This window comes from Melospiza melodia, chromosome 25 (assembly GCF_035770615.1).
Source record: "Melospiza melodia melodia isolate bMelMel2 chromosome 25, bMelMel2.pri, whole genome shotgun sequence".
NCBI classification, from domain to species: domain Eukaryota; kingdom Metazoa; phylum Chordata; class Aves; order Passeriformes; family Passerellidae; genus Melospiza; species Melospiza melodia.
In genome coordinates, this window is record NC_086218.1 from 8,367,662 (window position 1) to 8,388,807 (window position 21,146).

General features: G+C 56.7%; 1 protein-coding gene across 14 annotated transcripts; it reads left to right on the forward strand.

Annotated features, from left to right (window-relative positions):
* The first annotated feature begins 950 nt into the window (after positions 1-950).
* TPM3 (tropomyosin 3) lies at positions 951-19,942 on the forward strand. 14 transcript variants are annotated; one of them, XM_063176279.1, is made up of 12 exons: positions 951-1,160; positions 1,513-1,638; positions 7,257-7,390; positions 8,151-8,268; positions 8,490-8,560; positions 9,331-9,406; positions 10,439-10,501; positions 10,621-10,690; positions 12,407-12,485; positions 14,248-14,311; positions 18,186-18,306; positions 18,796-19,942. In XM_063176279.1, exons 1-11 carry the CDS (start codon positions 1,047-1,049, stop codon positions 18,261-18,263), a joined length of 993 nt encoding a protein of 330 aa, XP_063032349.1. In that variant the 5' UTR covers positions 951-1,046; the 3' UTR covers positions 18,264-18,306; positions 18,796-19,942. The 14 variants fall into 14 exon arrangements, 13 of the variants coding, with proteins under 13 accessions (XP_063032349.1, XP_063032360.1, XP_063032356.1 ...); XR_010030540.1 differs by lacking the exons at positions 9,331-9,406; positions 14,248-14,311 and adding an exon at positions 9,893-9,968 and having other exon boundaries at positions 956-1,160; XM_063176282.1 differs by lacking the exons at positions 951-1,160; positions 1,513-1,638 and adding an exon at positions 3,814-3,995.
* Positions 19,943-21,146: the final 1,204 nt, after the last annotated feature.

A 21,146-nucleotide genomic window follows, 5' to 3' on the forward strand; every position in this document is an offset into this window, starting at 1 on the left:
GCTTGCCACCTGTCCCCCCGCTCACGCCAGGGATGATGACAAGACAAAGGCCCGTGGCCCTGTGCCCAGCTCTGCCTCCACTGCCCTGGCATGGGGGTGTTATTTATGGAGGTGCAGCCACTGCTCAGGGCCCTGGGTAGGCATTGTCCCCTCCAGTGCCCTGCCCAGGGTACCCAGAGCTGCCACCAGCTCTCTGTCCCCGGGTCCCTGGGTGCTGACCCCTTTAGCCCTCAACATCTATCCCTGGGTGGGAGCAGCAGGTCTCTTCCATGGGAGATCCTAACCTGATTTATGGGGCCAGTGGAACCTCTGGGCCGGCACAGGGAGGCTGCAAATCCCTCAGCTGTGGATGAAGAGCCACCACTTGCCCTGAGAATTCCTCCCTGCACCTGGGGAATCTGCTCCTCCAGCTGCCAGCAGCATCCTCCCCCTCAGCACCAAGCACCCCACAGCTGGAGCTGGGCTTGGGGCTCAGCAGGCTCCCCCTGAGCTCTGGGGGCAGTTTCCCCTGCTGCTCCCTGCAGAGCCAAACACCCTCAGCCAAGCCCCTGCTCCCAAAATAGTGCCAGGATGATCTTGCCCTTTTCTATGCCGCCCCCAGGCAGGGGTAAATGTCAGCCCAGGGCCACCAAAACATCCTAAGGAGGAGGCAAATGGGGGGTGAGGACTTCGTGGCAGTGCTGCACAGACTCAGTTCAACATCCTGAGGAAGCGCTTGGGGCACCAGCCAGGGTGTCCCGTGTCACAGGGGGAGGGGGCACCTGGAACAATGCAGGACCCCCTGTCACAGACCTGCTGCTGCTTTTTATAACGCCCCAGCTGTCCTGGGGAGCCCAAATAAGGCTGTGACCACCCAGGGCCCCCAGGACACACAATGGGTCCCCAGCACAGACTTTTTGGGAAGGTGGGGAGGCGGCTCAGCCCAAGAAAGGCAAAGCCACCGTGCTGGGCAGAGCTGATAAACGGGTGGTGGGGCACAGGCACCACAGCTGCCCTAGGCACCCATTGTCTGTCTGCATCCCGCTGCCCACTGCTGCCCAACGAGGATGGAGGCCATCAAGAAGAAGATGCAGATGCTGAAGCTGGACAAGGAGAACGCCCTGGACCGGGCAGAGCAGGCAGAGGCTGAGCAGAAGCAGGCGGAGGAGAGGAGCAAGCAGGTAGGGCAGAGAGCCACAGCCCCCAGCCCAGGGGTGGTGGGGGGTGCCTGTGCTGGGTTATGCTGAGCCCAGACCCAACAGAGGCTCTGCCTGGGGTATGAGAGCGTGTTTTACTGCACTAAATAGTTTATTTAGTTGTAAGAGTGTGACAGCTGCCACTATCCCCCAGCTCAAGGGCGCTCCGAGGGTGGGACAGCCCTGGGGTGTGGGAATGGGGCAGAGCTGGCTCAAAAGAAGGGGCAGGAGGGATGCCATGGGGCAGAGCTGAGCCTGGGATGGGGCAGGCAGGGCTCTCTCGGGGTGCAGGGGTTCAGAGTGGTGCCCAGCCGTGGTGACACCGCTGTCCTTCCAGCTGGAGGATGAGCTAGCTGCCATGCAGAAGAAGCTAAAGGGGACAGAGGATGAACTGGACAAATACTCCGAGGCCCTGAAGGACGCCCAGGAGAAGCTGGAGCTGGCAGAGAAAAAGGCGGCGGACGTATGTATGGGGTGCAGGTGGAAGCTGAGTGCTGCCTTGTCCCCCTCCCTGGTGGGACTGCAGCCCTTCCCTATGCCCTGGGGACACAGGAAGGTCCCTGTCCGGCTCAGCGTGCTCCCGGTAAAACCGTGTAGGTGCCTTCGAGCCGAGCGTGGCCCTGTGAAGGACAACTGCGGAGGGCAGAGCTGGGCAGTGGGTGCGGGATGCGGGGTCCGCGTGTCCCCGGGAAACTCTGAGTCACGGCTGGGGGTGGTGGAGCCGAGCTCCGGGAAGGAGAAGGAGGAGGGGAGAGCCCTCACCCCCCTGCAGGCGGGGGCTCATGGGCAGCGTGAGCGTTGCACAGCCCGGCTATTGTTGTCCGCTGTTTCCAGGAAAACAATGGTGCGAGCGGTGCAGGGTTTCAGCCGGCGGCGGCATCGAGACAGGCATGAGGCACCGCTCGTCACCTGTCAGGACCTGGCAGTCCTTGAGAGGCCGGGATGCCTCAGGCTCCGGTGTCAGAGCCTCGCAGCCCGGCTCTGGCGCAGAGAAGGCAGGAGCCGTCCGTGCTCGTGGGGAAATGCCTGATCCCGGCACGGCGCCCGGGCTGCTCTCGCTGGGAGCTCCGGAGCCCTGGAGCTTTGCTGCGGGTCCCTGCGGGCAGCCCTGCACTGGGACTGGCTTGTGTCGAGAGCAGCATTGCAGAGCTCTTCCCACCCTCACACCCTTCTTGCCCTCCCCTTTGTCCTTGTTGGCATTTTCCCTGCTGTCACCACATCCCTACTTGGATCCTCTCTGTTCACCCGGAGCCCCTTTTCCTGGCTGCTGCCCCCAGGATGGCCCATGGGGGTCCCCCACTTTCCTCCTGGCTCTGGGAAGTGGAGAGATTTTGCCTCCTGGAGCAGTGAAAGGGCAGAGCTGCCTCCCGGGTGCTTCCAGCCCAACAGAACATTTGGATTCCCAGCTCACCCCTGGCAACATGCCATGCCATACTGTGCCATGCCAGGCAAACGCTCCTGCCTGGCTGCCGAGGGTATCAGGCAGCAGCCCGGAGCCTTTCCCTTCTATCCACACACTCGAAGCATTGACAAACAGGGCAACGAGAGGGGGGAATGAGAGCAATAACAGGGCTCGGTGATGCGTTTATTGAGCTCTTGGGGGGCTCCATGACCCTCACGCCACGGAGGAACACGGCTCCCAGCTCTGATCTTCGCAGCGTTATCCTCCTGACACGGGAGGGTGCTCAGCTCGGGATCTCACACATGGAAGCGGAGCGGGAGCCTGGCGGCCGCAGCCCTGCCCCGGCAGGGAGGAAGGAGCGAAACGTGCTGCAGGGCTGTGGGCTCCGGGGGCTCCCGGAGCTGCCCGTGGCGGGGCCGTGCCCGAACCAGCCCCGGGGCTGAGGGCAGTCCGACCGGGGCGGGTGTGAGGGGGTTCCGTGGGGCAGGGCCCGTGTGGGCTCGGGTGGATGCTCCGGGCCCGGTGAGGCCGTGCCTGCTCCCCGTGACACACGAGGCCGCTCCCGGTGCCCTCACGCCCGTATCGGGCGGGTCCCGCTGGACCCAGGTGCCCGTGGGGCACACCCCGGTGTTCCCCCCGGCCCGGTGCCGGTGTCCCGTTCCCGCCGGTGCCGATGTGTGTCCCCTGCCCCGGGGCTGAGGGCAGTCCGACCGGGGTGTGAGGGGGTTCCGTGGGGCAGGGCCCGTGTGGATCCTCCGGGCCCGGTGAGGCCGTGCCTGCTCCCCGTGACACACGAGGCACTCCCGGTGCCCTCACGTCCATTTCGGGCGGGTCCCGCTGGACCCAGGTGCCCGTGGGGCACATCCTGTGTTCCTTCCTGGCCCGGTGCCGCCGGTGCCGATGTGTATCCCCCACCCGGTGGCCCCGTTCCCGCCGGTGCCAATGAGTGTCCCCCGCCCGGTGATGGTGCCCCGTTCCCGCCCGGTGCCAATGAGTGTCCCCGCCCGGTGCCGGTCCCGGTGCCTCCACCCGGTGACGGTGCCCCGTTCCCGCCGGTGCCGATGTGTGTCCCCCGCCCGGTGCCCCCATTCCCGCCGGTGCCACTGAGTGCCCCCGGTCCGGTGCCGGTCCCGGTGCCTCGGCCCCGCCCCGGGCGCGGCGGCCGCTCCTCATCTCCCCGGTAACGCGCCCGCGGGGCGGGGCGGAAGTGACGTCACTTCCGTCCGGCCGTTCCGGGCGCGGTCCCGGTGTCTGGGGGTGGCGGGGCTGGAGCGGAGGCACCGAGCATGGCCGGGGCCACCACTATCGAGGCGGTCAAGCGCAAGATCCAGGTGCTGCAGCAGCAGGCGGACGATGCGGAGGAGCGGGCGGAGCGGCTGCAGCGGGAGGTGGAAGCCGAGCGCCGCAACCGCGAGCAGGTACCGCCGGCGCCGCCGCCGCGCGGGGGCAGAGCCGGGCGGGCGGCGCGCCCGGGGCCGGGGGTCGCTCCGAGCCGCGGGGATGCCGGTCCGGCCCGAAGGGTCCGCCGGGAGCGGCGCTCTCGCTCTGCATCCGTGGCTCCCCCTGGGACCCGCCCGCGGCGCTGAGCGGACACCGGGACCGGGGAGGGGGGGCCTGGCGTTGTTTCGCTGTTCCCGGTGTCCCGGGACGGACGGCAGCGGCGGAGGAGCCGGCCGGGGGGAGGAGGGGGAGGCCCCGGCCATCTTGTGCGGCCCCGAGCCCGGAGCTGCGCGGGTAAGATGGAAGGAAGGAGCGGGTTCCCTCGGCTCCCTGCCGAGCCCCGCATCCCGGCCGGCCCGGTCAGCGGGGCTCCCTCGCACCGGTACCGGCGGGGGAGAGCAGGGTGGGAGCGCCTCCAAGGGAGGAGGGAGCGGCGACAGCAGGGTCTGTGCTGGCAGCGCTGTGCTCGCCGCCGGAAAGGCCGGGACAGGGGCGAGGTGGCACGGGCAGGACCCCCAGGTGACACGGCGGGACCTCGGGGTGATCGCCTTCCCTGGGGCTGGGACACGGGCAAAGCTGGTGGCGTCTGGGGGACAGGGGCGAGGTGACCACGGGCAGGACCTCGAGGTGACAGGGGCAGGACCTCGAGTGGCCGCCTCCCTTGGGCCTGGGACACAAGCAAGGCTGGTGGCATTTTGGGGACAGGGATGAAGTGGCACGGGCAGGACCTTGAGTGGCCGCCTTCCTTGGGCTGGGACACAGGCAAAGCTGGTGGCGTTTTTGGGGACAGGAATGAGGTGACACAGGGCAGGTCCTTGCTGGAATCTAAGCATGACTCTCGTTGGGTTTGCAGTGATTTTGCTGCGTTTGATGTGAAGCTGAGTGTCCCCCTCGAGTGCTGGAGTTGTGTCTGTGACAGAGCTGTGGCACTGCCAGGGATGGGTCAGGCTCTGCTGCCCAGATCCATGGCAGAAGCTGCTGCCACTCCCAGGCCTCAGCTGGCTCTTTCTTTGCAGCCACATAAGGAATTCTCCTTGCACTAGCAGCATTGTCACAGGCACAGGCGTATTTTTCCCAGCTCCCTGAGCCTCCTTCGGGGGAGAGAACCAGTGCTCCCAGTATGGTGCCCAGGACTTGCCTGGCCACGGGTCCTGGGGAGTCCTCTTGACTCTCTTGGGACAGCACTGGTGAATTCTGAAGGCCTGGATGAGCTTCTCCTTTGATTTGCTGAGCTCCAGGTGCTCCTTGCTCAGGGCTGCCTTTGTGAAAGAAGCATGGAATAACAGAAATGTGCCACTTGTACCAGGGGGGTCTGAAAGGGCCACCTGGAAGTGTCGCCCTGTGCTCTGGGGAAGCCTGACAGTTTCATCTGTATCTCCAGAGCAGGAGCTGCTGCAGCAGGGGAAAGGCACTTCCTCAAAATGCAGGGTGGTTTTTGGGTGGTTTTTGAACGCTGCCTGCAGGAAGTCAGGGCTGAGTGGTGCAGTTCAAAGGGTCGAGAAGTGGAGAAGGAAGGAGGAGGTCCTCAGCAGCTGGTAGCCCCTTTAATAGGGCCAAGATTCAGTCAGGCAATCTCCATCCTGGTTCTGTTTAAGGTATTGCTGTGCTCCTCTTCGAGCAGATCACTTCCCCTTTCAGCAGGGTGGGTGCTGGCTCTGGGCACCGCAGGGGTGTGGGCTGATCCAGAGCTGGGTGTACCTGCGTGGGAGCTCCTCTGTGCCCTCCCAGCCTGGCCTTGGAACCTGCCAGGGGAGCCTCGGTGGGGGAAGAGCTTGGGGAGCCCCTCTGGGAGCTGGGTGCGAGCAGTGTGGGACCCCAGTGTAACACTGGTGCCCTTCATCGCTCTGCTCCTCCTCCTCGGCACGGTGGGGCTGGGAGGGTGCTTTGTTATGTGCAGCTGGGGTATTTCTGTTTGTCTGCCATGTGCCTGTGCTGGGGTTTCTGCACATCACAGAGCTGCCCTGGAATGGCTGCTCTCCTGCCTGCCTGCCTTTGTAATCCTGTTGGGGAGCAGGATTCTGGATTTCCAGGGGGATGTCAGAGTTCCTAAAGCATCTGGGCTCCCCTGGGCTTTGGCTGGAGTGGATGTGGCTGCAAGCAGGGGCCTCACAGGCAATCAGGCCGTGCCCCCAGGGTCCCAAAAAGATTGCAGTGAGTCTCCAGTTGACTGTTTAGTCTGGGTCTGATCCAGAGGAGGAGTGCCACGGAAGGGATTTTCATCCTTGGCCTTGAGGTGCTTTGTTTTCAGCAGCACTGAAGGGCAGTTCCTGTGCTCTGTATCTGCCCTGGCTGTGTTCTGACTCAACGCTGGAGCGAGCCACAGGGTGATGGCAGTGCTCTATTGCCTTACAGGGTGATGGCAGTGCTGTGTTACCACACGAGTGATGAACTGAGCTCTCTGAGCATGGTCTGTGCTCCCCACCACAGCACAGCACTGTGGGGGCTGCCTTGTACCTTGTGGCCTCTGTGGAGGCTGACTGGGACATGGATTGCAGTGCTTGGGGAATGGGATGGCCCCTGATCTGTGCCAGTTCCTTAAAGCCCCAGCCACATTTCTGGCAAATGTCTGCATGCTCTCAGCAGTTTCAGCAGCTCCCAAGGTGTGTGAGTGATCCAGGGCAGCTCTTGCTGGGGAACAGCCTCCTCAACCTGTCTCAAGGCTTTTGCTCCTTGCCTGGATTTGCTGGGAGGAAGGAATCCTCAAGCACTGCAGGCTCTCTGTGGGGCTGTGGGCTCTGCAGCAACAAGCCCTGGGGCTGGGCAGCACCCTGTGAGCAGCCCAGCTTGGCAGCAGCACCCAGCACAGCTTGGCACATCCCTGGACAGCTTGGCACATCCCTGGACATGTTAATCCTTCTCACCTTGCTGCTCAGAGGGTTTGCCCCAGGCAATGCCCATGTCCAGATCACAGCAGTAAGCTGACTCTCTGCTAAGTGGCAGCTGTCAGCACGCTCTGGTGTGGTGGATAAACATGATGATGAATGAATGGCCTGGCACGATCCTGGCAGCTGCAGAGGCAGCACTTGGTGGAAATCATCTCCTTGGTGTTTATGGCCTGAACTCAGAGCAGTGCAGGATGGCAGCGGGAAGCCTGCAGAGCTGGGTGTGCTGCTCACCTCTGGGAGAGTGGCTGAAGCACCCTGGGTTTGCTTTGGGTTCCTGAGTGCTGCTGCTGCCCCCGTGGCAGATCTCAGCTGCCAAACCTGCCCGGGCTCAGTGCCCCCCTCTGCTCCCTGCAGGCTGAGGCTGAGGTGGCATCTTTGAATCGCCGGATCCAGCTGGTGGAGGAGGAGTTGGACCGAGCTCAGGAGCGCCTTGCCACAGCTCTGCAGAAGCTGGAAGAGGCAGAGAAGGCAGCAGATGAGAGTGAAAGGTGAGCAAGGACTCCTGCTTGCACTGTGTCAGACACTGAGGGTCTGGTGCCATCAACTTTTTGGGGGAAGAGATCCCACACCAAGGCTTGAGGGAGTCAGTGCCTGCTTAGGCAGAGCAGCTAAACCAGTGTTGATGAACCTGAGGCTGCTGATGGCCTTGATTGTCCTGGAACCTGAGGCTGGGGAGTGAGGAAGTGCCACCATGCATCCCCTCTTCCAAAAGAGGAGAAATACATGGGTTCAGGGACACCACTGCCTTGTAAAGGTGGCTGTGGGTGGAGCAGCCTCTCTGCCAGCATCCTCCCTAGCTGGCAGATGTCCCCTGACCTGTGATTCAGAGGGGAGTGGCCCACTTCCAGCTGTCTGATGTGCTTCCTCCTGCACACACCGTGAGCAGCCTGCCCCAGCTGCTGGCCTGCCACAGAGAGACTTGGCTCTTCCTTCATTCCAGATGGGGAAGTGCTTGACTTGGCTGGGAGTCCCTAAGAAAGCTGGGCTTGTTCTCAGCAGCACTGCACTCCCCTTGGCCTGGGAACCCAGTGATCTGCTGGGGGAATGTTCCACAGAACAGTTAATTCCAAGCCATTGAGGTGGCTGTATTCACATCAGCCCAGAGGCCTCTGCATTCAGAGGAATCGTGGTTTATTGAGAAGCACTGTGCTTCCAGGGACTGCTGTTAATGCTCTGCAACTCACTGCACTGCTGCCTTGTCCAAGATTGTTTCACACATCTCCCCTCCTTGTGCTTGCTTTTGGGCAGAGGCATGAAAGTCATTGAAAACAGAGCTCTGAAGGATGAGGAGAAGATGGAACTGCAGGAGATCCAGCTCAAGGAAGCCAAGCACATTGCAGAGGAGGCAGACAGGAAGTATGAGGAGGTGAGACCGTTGGGTGCTCTGTACAACTGACCTGGGCCAGGAGACTTGAACCCTCCTCCTGCTGACACCAAATCTGGCTCTCAGCAGAGCCTCATCAGTGCTCTGCCTGGCCAAAAGCTTCCCACAGCTGCAGTGGCTCCTGCAGGCATTCCTCCCTTCACTCTGCAGAGCCTGCAAGCACAAAACTCCTCCTTGCTCTTGACTCTGGTTGTCCTTTCCAGGTTGCTCGGAAGCTGGTGATCATTGAGGGGGATCTGGAGCGCACTGAGGAGAGAGCTGAGCTCGCAGAGTCGTGAGTAGTCTGCTTGCATGTACCTGCCAGGTCTGCCTCTGCATGGGCACTAACACTGCATTGCCAACCTTGTTACACAAGGCCTGAAGCACAGGGTGGGTGTAGGGCTGCAAAGGAAAGCAGTGAAAGCACTTCCCTCCAAGAAACAGGATTAGTTCCACCTAGGACACGGAGTTTGTGATGTGATTTGCCTTGGGTGGAGACACTCTGGGCCTTTGCATGGAGTCACTCCCTAGTTATGGAGGCTGCAGAGCCTTCCTGTGCTCAGCAGTCACAGCACTGCTTTGTGTGTGCAGTCACAAGATGGTTCACAGTGCTTGTACTGAAGTGGCAGAGGCCTCCTGGGCCATATTTGGCGGCCAAGGGCAGAGCTGTGGCTGAGGCTGCTCTCTGGGCCTCTCCAAGGATTTGCAGTAATACCACCACACCACTACAGCTTCTGCACTGCTGAGCAGAAATCTGGGCTTCCTCTGCTCAAAGCAGAGACACAAATCCTGGTGTTTGGGCTCCTTTCATGTGTTCAGGTGCTTTAGCTGATCCTTGAGGAGCTGGTCAGGGCCTTTCTGTGCTCTGGGCCTTGTCTAACACAGTTGGTGTGGATGCAGCAGCAGCAGCAGCACCGTGCTTCCCGCCCAGATGTGCATGTTGTGACCATGACTTTTTTGTGTTTCCCTTCCCCACCCTTTTTGGCTCTGTGGTGGTGTGGTTCTGGTGCTCCTTTTGACCTTGCCCCCACCTGGCTTGTGCCCCTGTGTGACCGTCACTAACAGTCATTGCCGGGAGCTGCGGGAGCAGATCAGAGTGATGGACCAGAACTTGAAGTGTCTGTCTGTTGCCGAAGAAAAGGTACTAACCTTTCCCTTCTTGAACCATTAAACCAAAAACTCATGTGGTCTCCTCACTGTGCTCCTCCCCTCAGCTTAACTGCGTCTCTCTCTCGCTCTCTCCTGGAACATTCTGTCTTCTCTGCCCATAAATGTCCCTTTTTCAGTGGTGGTGGCTGTCCTTCTGTCCATCAGAACAGCTTCCCTCCACACAGCACACTAAAAGTGAAGCTTCTCCTTGGAGACTCCAAGTCTGGCAGAAACCTGTGTCCACATCTCGCTGCTCAGCTCTGTGCCCCGTGCATGTGCTGGCAGAATATTCCAAACATGAGCTCAGAGGCAAAAAGGGAACTGCCTCAAAGCAGGGTCCTGTCCAGTCTGATCTCAGACAGTCTCCTAAAGAACTTCCTGATCTTCCCTGCACGTGGATTCACTTCTTGTCTCCTGTCTTTCCCTCCCACTTCTTCTTTTCCTTTTTTTTCTCCCCTTTCCTTACAAAACCCCACAGTAAATGTTCCGAGCTGGAGGAGGAGCTGAAGAATGTCACCAACAATCTCAAGTCTCTTGAGGCTCAGGCTGAGAAGGTAGGGCTGCCTGTCCCAGGGCCAGAAACATTGCTGTTGTGCTAGGAGGGTAAACACAGAGCACCCACTGGAAATGAGTCAACTGCAGTCTTTAGCAAGCCAGGAGCACTGTGCTTGCTCTGCTGGGAGGGCTGAGGTATTTATTTCATTGGAGGGCTTGGAAACTGGGGTGGGGGAAGCCTGGCTGCCCTTCCCTGCCTTGTGGCAGACTCAATCAGCCAGGATGTTTAAGCTGCTAAAATGTTAAGATGAGAATTTTTCTGCATCCAAGTTTGTGTTCCATGCATGGTGTGAGACTTGCCACCTGCCCCAGTCCTGTTGGGCTTGGGTGAGGATGTGAACAACTCCCAGGTGGAAGGTTTCTGTTGTCATGTGTGCTGCAGTGAGGAGTTGATGCTGCCCTCTGTAGCTGTGGGCTCTCTGGAGAGGGAGGTATCTGGGGCTGCTGACTGCTGACTCCTTTTCCACAGTACTCTCAAAAAGAGGATAAATATGAAGAAGAGATCAAGATTCTGACTGATAAACTCAAAGAGGTGAGTGACCATGTCAGGATGGCCCAGCAGGGTGAGCTTGACTGGGAAGAGATGCAAAGTCCATGTCCTTGGACTGGTCCCTTTGCTGTTGCACTCACTGGTTTATTTCTGTCTGGCAGGCAGAGACCCGTGCTGAGTTTGCTGAACGCTCTGTAGCCAAGCTGGAGAAGACCATTGATGATCTGGAAGGTACATTCTGGGGATAGGAAACCAAGCAGTGGGTGTTGAGTGAGAAGCTGAGGAGGGCTGTGTCTCAGGTAGCTGCTGTGCTCCTCGTTGCTTGGAGCATTATCCCACTTGGCCTCCAAGGTGAGGCTTGGCAAGAGCCCTGCTCTGAAAACAGTTCCCCTGTGCTGCAGCAGCTCTCAAGCTCTTGATCCAGACACCTGGCCTTGTCTAGATAGCTTCTGTATGTTGGTAGTGATGTCCTCAGGATTGTAACCAGATCCCTGTGCCCCAGCTTAATCCAGTTCTTGTAGGAGTGGCACAGGAAAGAAACACCTGTAAGAATTGTCACAATAACATACTTGTGTGCAGAGCATCCTGCACGTGCTGGCTGCTGCAGATGGGGTCTTGCAGGAGTCAGTGGGTCTGAAGCAGCCCCCATGAAGCCTCAGACTGCCCAGTGTGAGTCCTGAGCCAAGGTTAAATCCCCAGCAGTTGAGCCCATGGGGTAATCAGCCTGTGCCAAGGGTGGGTTCCTTTCCTCCTCCCATTCCTTCACACAATCCTTCAGGAACACTCCTGAGCCCAGCCACTGCAGAACCTTGCCCCAAGCCACAGGAGGAGGAGGTTTCAGCTGCCTCCCTTAAATCTGGGAGTGTGGCCAGATTCTTTTGTGGATTGCTGTGGCTGGAGTGGTGGTGCTGGTAAACCAAAACCCTTAAAGGTCTCCTACTTTGACCACAGGTGTGCCTTTGTGGTCTTTTAGTACCAGCTCTTGGAGATACAAAGCACTATCCTGCTGTCTTGGAGTCACTCTGGAGGTTTATTATCTAGAAATAGCAATGGTGTCAGCTGAACTGTTCCAGAACTGCAGCCAAGCAGCAATCTGAGCCACCTCATGGTGCAGGACAAGCTTTTATTTGGAACTGCAAAAAGTCCTCCAAATCCCTGCATGCTCCCCTTGAAACCTGTTGATTGAGAGTTGGCTCTGGTCTACAGCCTTGCTGCTGAGGTGACCTAGTTCATGACAAATGACAAAGTTCCCCAGGCTCTGTGAGGCTCTTAACAGCATGCCCAGCTGTACTGCAGCCCAGCTGCCAGAGCTGGAGCTGTCTGTGCCAGCTCTGCAGGGCTCAGGGATGTGTCAGCACAGTCCCAGGCCCACCCCTCCCTGCAGGCAGAGAGCTGCCTGTCTGCTCCATTATCTGATGGAGAGCACTGGTGTGGCCAGTCTGCTCCTCCACCTCACTGCATCCTGCAGCACTGGAGTTTCCTCTGATGCCCAGCTCCATGACATGACTGACTGCTCCCAAGCCAGTCTTTGCACTGAGACACAGGTGAGAACAAAGCACCTCAATTATCAGTGCTCTCCTTAGGTGTAACAAGCTTCTCCCTAAGTGGATGGAGTTGCCTTTCCCTGCTGCTCCTCCTGACACTGGTTCCTGCTGACCTAGCTGGACAGCTTGTTTTTACAAGGTGATGTGGTTGAGTGCTTGGCTCTGCTGCCCTTGGAGCTGGATTGTAATCCTGGAAGGCACTTGTGGGTCACTTGGGTCCTCAGGCTGCTGGAACCCTCCTGTTCATTGTTGGGGATGAGCACAGAGCCGTGATGGCTCCACATCTAACTTCATTTTCTTCAGTCCATGTACACCAGTGTGCCTTTCCCACCCCGGAGTGTTGGAAGAACTCTTTGCCTTCCCTCATTGTTTTCCTTTTGTTCTCCTCCTAAACCTCTTCTAGATGAGCTCTATGCCCAGAAACTGAAGTACAAAGCAATTAGTGAGGAACTGGACCACGCCCTGAATGACATGACTTCCATGTAAATATGAGCTGGCTCTCGCTTCAGCAGCCTGGACTGCCAGTGCTTGCTTGGTTTGCTGTGGTTTCTGTAGTTGGAGAATTGTCCAGGTTACTTCTACAGATCTGCCCAAGGAGCCCCAGCATGCCATCCTCTAACTCTAGGTCCTGGTGGTCTGCATGTGTAACCAAGTGCTGTGCTGGCCTGAAAGGGTTCTGACTTAAATTTGAGTGCAATTCCCATTCCCACTGGGAAGGGCTTTCTCAGGAGATGTGGCTTTGTCATCTGCTGGAGCCACTGGGCCATGGTCTCAGGATTCCTTCTGGAAGAGGCTGTGGATAGTGCTCAGGTGGATTCCTTAGGAATTGCCACAATAGGCTTGAGATGGGCCAGATCATGAACTGATCTGTGGAAGTAGCTGAACTTGTGTGTTTCTGCAACTTTGCTCCTTAGCTTTGTTCAGATCTGCAGTGGGTGCTGCTAACAACTGCTCCGTGTGGTCCTTGCACTAACCCAGGAGAGGCCAGGTCCTCACCCCACAGAGAAGAGCCTTAACACGAGTGTCCCAACGCTCCCTAAGCAGAGTTTGCTGTGCACAAACACCGAGGCTTTCCTTAAAATTAGTGTCTCCTTCTGTCTCACACAGATAAGTTCTTGTGGTTCCAAACTCCACTTTGGATTTGCCTCTCTGCTTGGTGGCTTGTTCTGCATCTGCACCCGGCATTCACGCTCTCTTCATCTCACTCTGAATTCCAGTTACTGTGCACAGGGCATCCCTGGGAATGGGTGCTGTACAGACACAGAGGCAGCAGCCCCCCACTTCTGCTGCACTTGCTCCCAAACAAAGCTCCCTCTGTGTGACCTGATGTGCCAGACACAGCCTGCTCTGAGGGGCTGCCCTTTCTGTGCTGGGGCAGCGGGGAGGATGTTGTTCTCATCTGCATATCTTGTGTGGAGCCATAAAAAGCTCTTTTTGTATTTCTCTTGCCTCTTGCTCGAGCATGATGTCACCTTTTTTAAGGAAAACAGTTCCTGTATAAATGGCTGTTGCTTTGGAGAAACGGGTTTCTAGTGACCACTTGCTGCTTTAGAGTAACTGTCTCAGCATTGCCTTCAAACTGGAGTCACTCTCAGTGGAGCACAGACCTCACTTGCACGCTGGATTTTTCTTTGAGGTGTGTCCCTGGCTCCCAGATGTGATGGCAGCTTTGCAGACAGGGCCTGTGGGGGTCAAACTGGGGGCTGGGGGTTGCAGCAGGAGGCCCTGGAGCTGTGCCTGACTGAAGACACTCCTCATTCCTGCCTGCTTTGGAGTGCTCACCAGCACTGGTTGCCAAGCACTGGCTTGCAGTGGGAGGTCACACACCTGATAGTCGTTAGCCAGGGTTTGGAAGCCAATAAATACTGTGTGAGCTCTGGCTGGTCTCACTGGGGCACAGCTGGGTGTGAGGTGCTGCCTGTGCCAAGGGGAAGGATGTGTGGCCTCTTGCTTCAGGAATGAGAAGGCACTGCAGCAGGGCTGTGAGCATCTGAGCCAGGGAATCTTTTGCAGAGCCCTTCCCTCCCCACACAGGGGCTGGGGGCTGCAGGATCCTTCTAGAAGTGTGGCATGGAGCTTCCCACAGAGCACTGGCACTGGGCTGTGAGTGCCTGCTGTGTGTCACTGCTGGAGCTGTTGCTGGTTGATGTGGTATGATAAACACTGCTCACAAAACAGTGTGTGCTGCCTCATGGTGGTTGGTCAAATACTTTTTTCCTTTCTGGATCTGTTCATCTGCCCCAGTGCCCGAAGAGCCCTCCGTGAGCAGAGTTCTGGTGACATGGCACACTTCCCGTGGCTTCCTCAGGTTTGTGCCCTTGTGCTCTCCACGTGCCAGCACTGGCACTCAGGATAATCCAGGCACTCACCTGCCCCACTCTGCATTGGTGGCAGGTGGGGAAGGGAGGGAGCATTCAAGGGATCTCAAAGTGGGGGATGTTGGACTGTGCCCCATGAGCACAAAGCAGGAACCCAGAGCTCTTCAGTAACCCCACTGCAGCTGAGATGAGGATCTGGATCCTGTGGGAGGGCAGGGCTTCTGTAAATGTGAAGGTTTCCAGTCCAGTGTTCCCCTGTGGGCTCTTAAGACAACAGGGACACCATCATTGTCTGTCAGTATCAAAGGGAGGGTGTCAGAGGAGGGACCAGGTTCTGCTCGGTGGTGCCCAGCAGTAGGACAGGCAGCACATGGACACTGATGCCCAGAAGTCCCACCTGAACATGAGGAACAATTTATTCCCCGTGTTGGTAACTGAGCCCTGAGCAGATTGCCCAGATACCGTGTGAAGTCTCCCTCACTTGAGATATTCCAGAATAATTGGACACAATCCTGTGCCAAGTGCTCTGGGGTGACCCTGCTTGAGCAGGGAGGTTGGACCAGGCCCACAGAGGTCCCTTCCAACCTCAGCCCTTGTGTGGTTGTCAGTGCTGGGAGGTGGCAGCTCACACCTCACAGGGAGCTCTGGTTGCACCCTGATTGTTGCTGTGGGGAGCTGCTGCCTCTGCTCTGCTCGCTGCTGTTCCCAGGAATGTTATCTAAGCCTGGGCTGTGGCACTTTCCCCACTCACCCAGAAGGAATCCCAGACTCTGGGTGGTGGATGGGGATGTGGGTGGGTGATGCAATGGTTACCCTGGGAGGTTTTGGAGGCATCTGGTCGGACTGGATTGCTGGGCCTGTGCAGGCTGGTTCCTGGCAGCTTTGCTGGGCTGTGGGAGTGCTGCAAACTCAGGTTAACTGACCAGGAGGGGCAGCTCCTGGGGCTCCCCACGTCCTGGGGCTGCCCTGGGGGTGGGCAGGGAAAGGAGCAGCCCAAACATGGTGTGGCTGCTGCAGACCTGGGCAGGTGTTCCCCGTGCAGAAGCTGTTCCTGAAGTGTGGGAAGTTCGGTCATGCTAAACACTCCAGTCTGCTGCCTTGTGTGGGTGAATCATCAGCTCCCTGCACACAAGCAGGAATGTTTGCTTGGAAGCTGGGAGCTATTGCACCAAGTTCTGCTGAGCACAGTTCACTCTCCTCTGCCAATGGAGAGACCCAGGACCAGCCTGGATCTCTCAGATCTGGGGACAGACATTGGGGCTGCTCAGAGCACCATGGAGCCAGCAACAGCAGCTGTTGTGCAAGGCATGGGCCAGGATGTACCCACAACTTCCCTCAGCTTCCCCATTGTGGTAGGTCAGAAATCATTGGCTTCTCTGCCTGTGCTTCCCGTGGTGGCTTTAAAGAAGGGACAATCAATCAGCATTACTGCCCTCTCCTGCAGAGTGAGGTGCAGTTAGAGGGTTCTGAGAGCTGAGAGTGAAGCTGAAGTTGAGCTTTTCCCTCTGTGTGCAGGTGGGGCTGAGCTGAGACTCTGGGGAGGGTGATGTGCTTTGGCTGCTCCATGTAAACCATTCCACTTTCTGCAATTTTACCCAGCTAGATCTTGTTCAAGAGTAAAATATTCTGAGATTGAAAGCAATGAGGAATGGTGTAGGTCCCCTTCAGGGGGTGCCTGCCAGTCTTGCACTGAGATTGACACAGGAACAGGCAGGAAGCAGGATTGTAGAAAGAGCAAAGAAGGTTTTATTCAAGAGAACCACGTGGTTTAAATAGAGAGATAGGACAGATTCTGTTTGATTGGCTAACTAACAGAAACATCTTCCTCACACACTGTCTTTGAGAAGAACAGAAAGATGAAGCAGAAAAACACCACCTGCAGATTGTTTATACTTAACAAGTTATCACATCCTTATAAACTCCCTAAAAATTCTCACAAGCCACTGTGAGAAACACTGTTTGTGTCTCTCTGTCTGACCCTTGGCATCCACAGGTGCCTGAGAGTTTCAGGACCTCACAGTACAAAGATTAGAGGGGAAGGCCAAGGCCAAGGCTGTGCTCTGGGCTCACTCTCCAGCAGAGGCATCACACTGGTGTCACTGCAGGTGGTGCTGGTCACTTCTGCCAGGCTGGAAGATGATGTTTAAGGTCTTTTTTTTCCTGCCTGGAATCCCCCAAAGTGCAGGAATTGGAGCTGTCAGGCTGGGAGGACTCTGCTGTGCAAATGAGCAGGAGGGATGCTGAATGTGTTCTCTGTAGTGGCTGGTTGTGGCAGGACATTGCCACCCAGCCCTGGGAAGTGACAGATTGGATGTGGAAAGGGACCAAGCATGATGATGAGCCTGAGTGTGGCTGCTGGAACCTCTGTGGGGCTCTGAGGACAGGGACTGCAGAGGCCACAGCTGCAAAGGCAGTGGCAGCTTGTGCCCTGCTCATGGAGCTGTTCTGGGGCAGATGTAAAGCAGGGCTCTGTGCTCCAAAGTCCCTCTGTCCTCTACCTGCACAGTTGCTGCCTCCAGTCCTAGCTGGGTTGTTAGTGTGGCACCGGGCATGTTCTCAGAGGAGGGTCCTCCAGGCCAGGGATGTTTTCACTCTCAGTTCTTCTGGTGTGCCTGTCCTGCTGTTCACACCCTGTCATTCCCACTGCAGTGAGGTGTGGCTCCCTCTGGAAGCTGGTTCTGGTACAGCTGTGGCAGGAGTAATTTCTGCAGTGTGCTCCACAGGCTTCAGGCACATCCCACATCTCTGTCCTTGCTGGGGCCCTGCCTGCAGGCTCCTCTTCTGGTGTCTCTTCTTCCTTTCTTTGCCTTTGCACATCTTGGGCAGCACGTTCCCTTCTGCCCACATTTGGCTTCCTCTGATCTTCCTGAGCTGAAGCCCAAGTTAGAGAAAGGCAAACCTTTGGGAATAGCTGGCTGTCCTCAGAAGCACACACTGTGGAGACAGCTTGTTTGATGTGCTCCTCCTGGTGCTCTACTAACCCTCCCTTTCTCTCTTTTTCTCTCTTCCTCTTGTTTCCCTCATCCTGTCGCTGCTGCAGAGCGCCTGTACAGCCAGCTTGAGAAAAACCGCCTGCTCTCTAACGAGCTGAAGTTAATGCTGCATGATCTGTGTGACTGAGAAGGGGCCCACTAATCCCATTAACAGCTCATTGCCACCACCACTGCTGTGGACCACACTGAAATCTGATCATTAACACTGGCAGGCTTGCCAGTTTTATGCAATTGCTGCTTTTTAATGAGGCACTTGGATTAATCCTGTAATTTATTTAAGCTTTTTTTTTAATATATAAAGGTAACTTCTATTCTTGGTGAAGTCACCCCCAGACTTGGCTGTGTTTTAGCCAGTCTTGTTTGCTTGTCCAGGGGATCCTGCCTGGCTCCTCCATGGAACCAGAATTGCTGCACCCCCAAATGAGGGGTGGGCTGAAGTTAGACTTATGTCTGCTTGAAGCTGCCTGTCAAGTGCTACAACCTAATTTACTGTTAGCTGAATGACTGTGGGATTTCCTGGTGCATGGAATGATGGCTTCTACCAATAAAGGACTGACCTTGTGGTCTGTGAGACACTGCACACCTGTAGTATGTTCCTATCTAGGGGATCCTGAGAAGTTTTGGGGGCAGCAGTAATTTCCCAGGCCTGACCCCAGTGCAGCTGGAATGGGCTGGGAAAGCTCACAGACGTCTTGACAGCCAAAATGCACAGCCTGAAGCTGTGTCCTGGGTGCCTGCAGGGAGTATTGAAATGCTGCTGCTGTTGCTCATGCTCGAGGAGGGCTGTTCTCTCTCTGTGCAGTTTCTGGCCCTGGGGAGGTTGGGAGTGGCTTTGGCAATCTGCCTGTACCTAAAGGACATTTTTCCACAGCCTGTCTGCCCAGTGTCCCAGCGTGTGGATGTCTCCAGTGATATGGGTGGGCTCACCTTTGGAATAAAGCCTACTTAGAGCACTAGCTGCTGATCTGCTCTCCTCCTGGCTTAAGGAACATGTGAGAATCGACTGCACAGCTGCCTGCAGTGTTGGGCAGGGTGCAGCTCCCTCACTGCTCACTCTGCCTTGGGGCTGGTGGTCTGCTCCCTGCTGCTGCCCTGTGCTGAGGGGAAGGGGGGCACAACCAGCTGGAGCTCCAGGGGTGTTTTTGCTCTTGGGTGCCTTGCTGGGCCACTGTGTGTGTGTCAGCTGTGGAGGTGTGGAAGCCCTGGGAGGAGCTGGCTGCACTCAGAGACGCCTGCATGTGAAACACTGCCCAGAGCTCTGGCTACAGGTGCACCGTGGCCATTGTGGGAGCACCAGCAGTGTGAGAGGCGAGGGCTACACTGAGCCAGGTAACCTCAAAAGCTTCCAGCTGCACCCAGCCAGGCACTCCAGCCCCAGGATCGCTGCAGCTGCGTGGGGAAGGGGCTGGCACGAGCTTTCTTTGGCAAAGGACTCTCCCTTCCTTGTCTGGTTTGTAACTCTGGACTCTTGTTCTTGGCAGATAAACTGAAATCCACCAAAGAGGAGCATCTCTGCACGCAAAGAATGCTGGACCAGACCCTGCTAGACCTGAATGAGATGTAAAGGATCCCTGCCACTGCCTGTGCCATGCGGTGCCAGCCCAGCTGCTGCTGCCCTCTAACCCTGGCACCAGAGTTTACTTTCTGTTGCCAACCTGACCAAACACAAATCTCCTTAGTTCCAGGGTTAAAGGCCACCAGGTTGGGCAGAGCTTCAAACAGCATCATTAAGGGAAGTAAACAATGCAATAATGTTTGGAGAGCATGTTTAAGATGTACACATTTTGTAACTACCTTTTTTTGTAGCGACCATTACAAACATTCCAAATAACGTGTGAGGCTGGTGAGCTACACTTCAGAGCTCTTGGCTTTAGAATTTGGTATTAATCTTCTGTGAATTGGCTCTGGGCCACCCTGCTTTGGCAGGGCAGGAAACAGATATGATGGTTCTGGCTGTGAGTCAGAGTAGCCAGGCTAGGGTGACAGCCTGTTGAGAGAACTTCCTTTTCCAGGAGCTGTTTGCCAAAAGCACAGTTCAGTTTTCAGCTTTAAGGTAGCTCTATGTTGGAAAGGAACAACTTGGGTGAAAGGTGTCCTCTTTTGGGGGTTGTTTTTTTTTTTTTTTCTTAAGCCAAGCCAGTCATCTGAACAATTGAACCTTCACAGGGATTGTGTCCCTTCCCCTCCACACCTGAAGGGCTTAGAGAAGCCACTGTCCCTGTAACCCATTGCTACCCTGGAGCTGACTTTGCCTTCACTAAGTGCTGATGCACCAAGCTTCACTGCTCATCACTGGGTTACACTTAACAACTTAAGTACAGCAGCCTTGTGTCCTTGGAGAAGTGTTTTTGCCTACCTGGAGGGAGGGAGCCAAGCCTTCCCTCCTGCCCAGGACTGCTCTTATTGTCTTAATTGATTCCAAGCCATCTCTGTGTGCATTGCTGATGTGTTGTGTTGTGAGGTGTGAGTGTGGCACTGCCATGCTCGCAGTAACTTGTGGTTGGAGCATGCTGCCTGGTTGTAGCAGTTTTTGGGGCCAATCTGGAGACAAAAAACATATCCAGTGTTTTGATACTAAATTGAAAAATTGTGTTACTGTCTTTTGAAATAAAAACTGATCCCTCCACATGGCTGCTGTCTGCAGAGCTTTACTGTGTGGGTTTGTGGGGGATGAAGACTTGTCATCTTGTTGTCAAAGTTCCATACCCTCTTGGAGATTTCTCATGGGCATCTCCTCACAGCACTGGTTCCTTCTTCATAGCACCACCAACAAACTCCAGCTCCATTCTCAACCAGCTAACCCACTCTTTTATAGCACTCATCCTCACTGGACACAGCTGTGGCCTGTTAAGGGCAGGCCTGTTCCTAATTTTGGTAATCAGTACAGCTGCAACTCCTCAGGGGTGAGATTACCTTCTGCACTATCTTCATTTTCTTACATTCTGTGTCCCCCCCCAGAAGCTTGGTGTCCGTGCCCAGCCCTTGGGGTGGGACCAGGCACAGGTAAGGAGCACTTCCCAGGGCAGGAGTGCAAAAGCAGAGCTGTGAGTTCCTCAGGGAGCAGAACTGATGAGTTCCTCAGGGAGCAGAACTGATGAGTTCTCAGTCAGTTTGGAGCCCACTGAGTTGGGTGGAAGTGTTAATCTGCTGGAGGGCTCTGCAGAGCCTGGATCCAGTAGTGTGACACTCAACAAAGTGCCAGGGCTTAGGGAAAAGTGGCTGCAGAGCTGGAAAACAACCTGGGAGTGCTGGTTGGCAGCAGCTGCACATAAACTGGTGTGTGCCCAGCCAAGGGCACCTGGCTGGTACCAGCCATGGTGTGGCACCGGGACCAGCAGTGCCCGTTCCCTGTGCTGGGCACTGCTGAGGAACCACAAACCCTGGGGTCACTTTTGGGTCCCTCATGACAAGAAAGACCCTGAGGGGCTGGAGTGCATCCAGAGACAAGAACAGAGCTGGGGAGGGGCTGGAGCACCTGGGGGGGCTGAGCCTGGAGCAAAGGAGGCTCAGGGGGTCCTTGTGGCTCTGCATAGCTCCTGCCAGGAGGGGACAGCCAGGAGGGCTCAGGCTCTGCTCCCAGGGAACAGGGACAGGACAGGAGGAAAGGGCCTCAGGTTGTGCCAGGAGAGGTTTAGATTGGATATTGAGAAAGTTTCTTCACAGGAAGGGTCCAGGCTGCCCCATCCAACCTGGCTTTGAACACTTCCAGGGATGGGGTAGTCACAGCTGCTCTGGGCAATCTGTGCCAGGGTCTCACCACTCTCACAAGGAAAAATTTCTTCCCAATATCCCTGTATTGGATTTGCACAGCCTGGTTTTTGGTAGTAGGGGG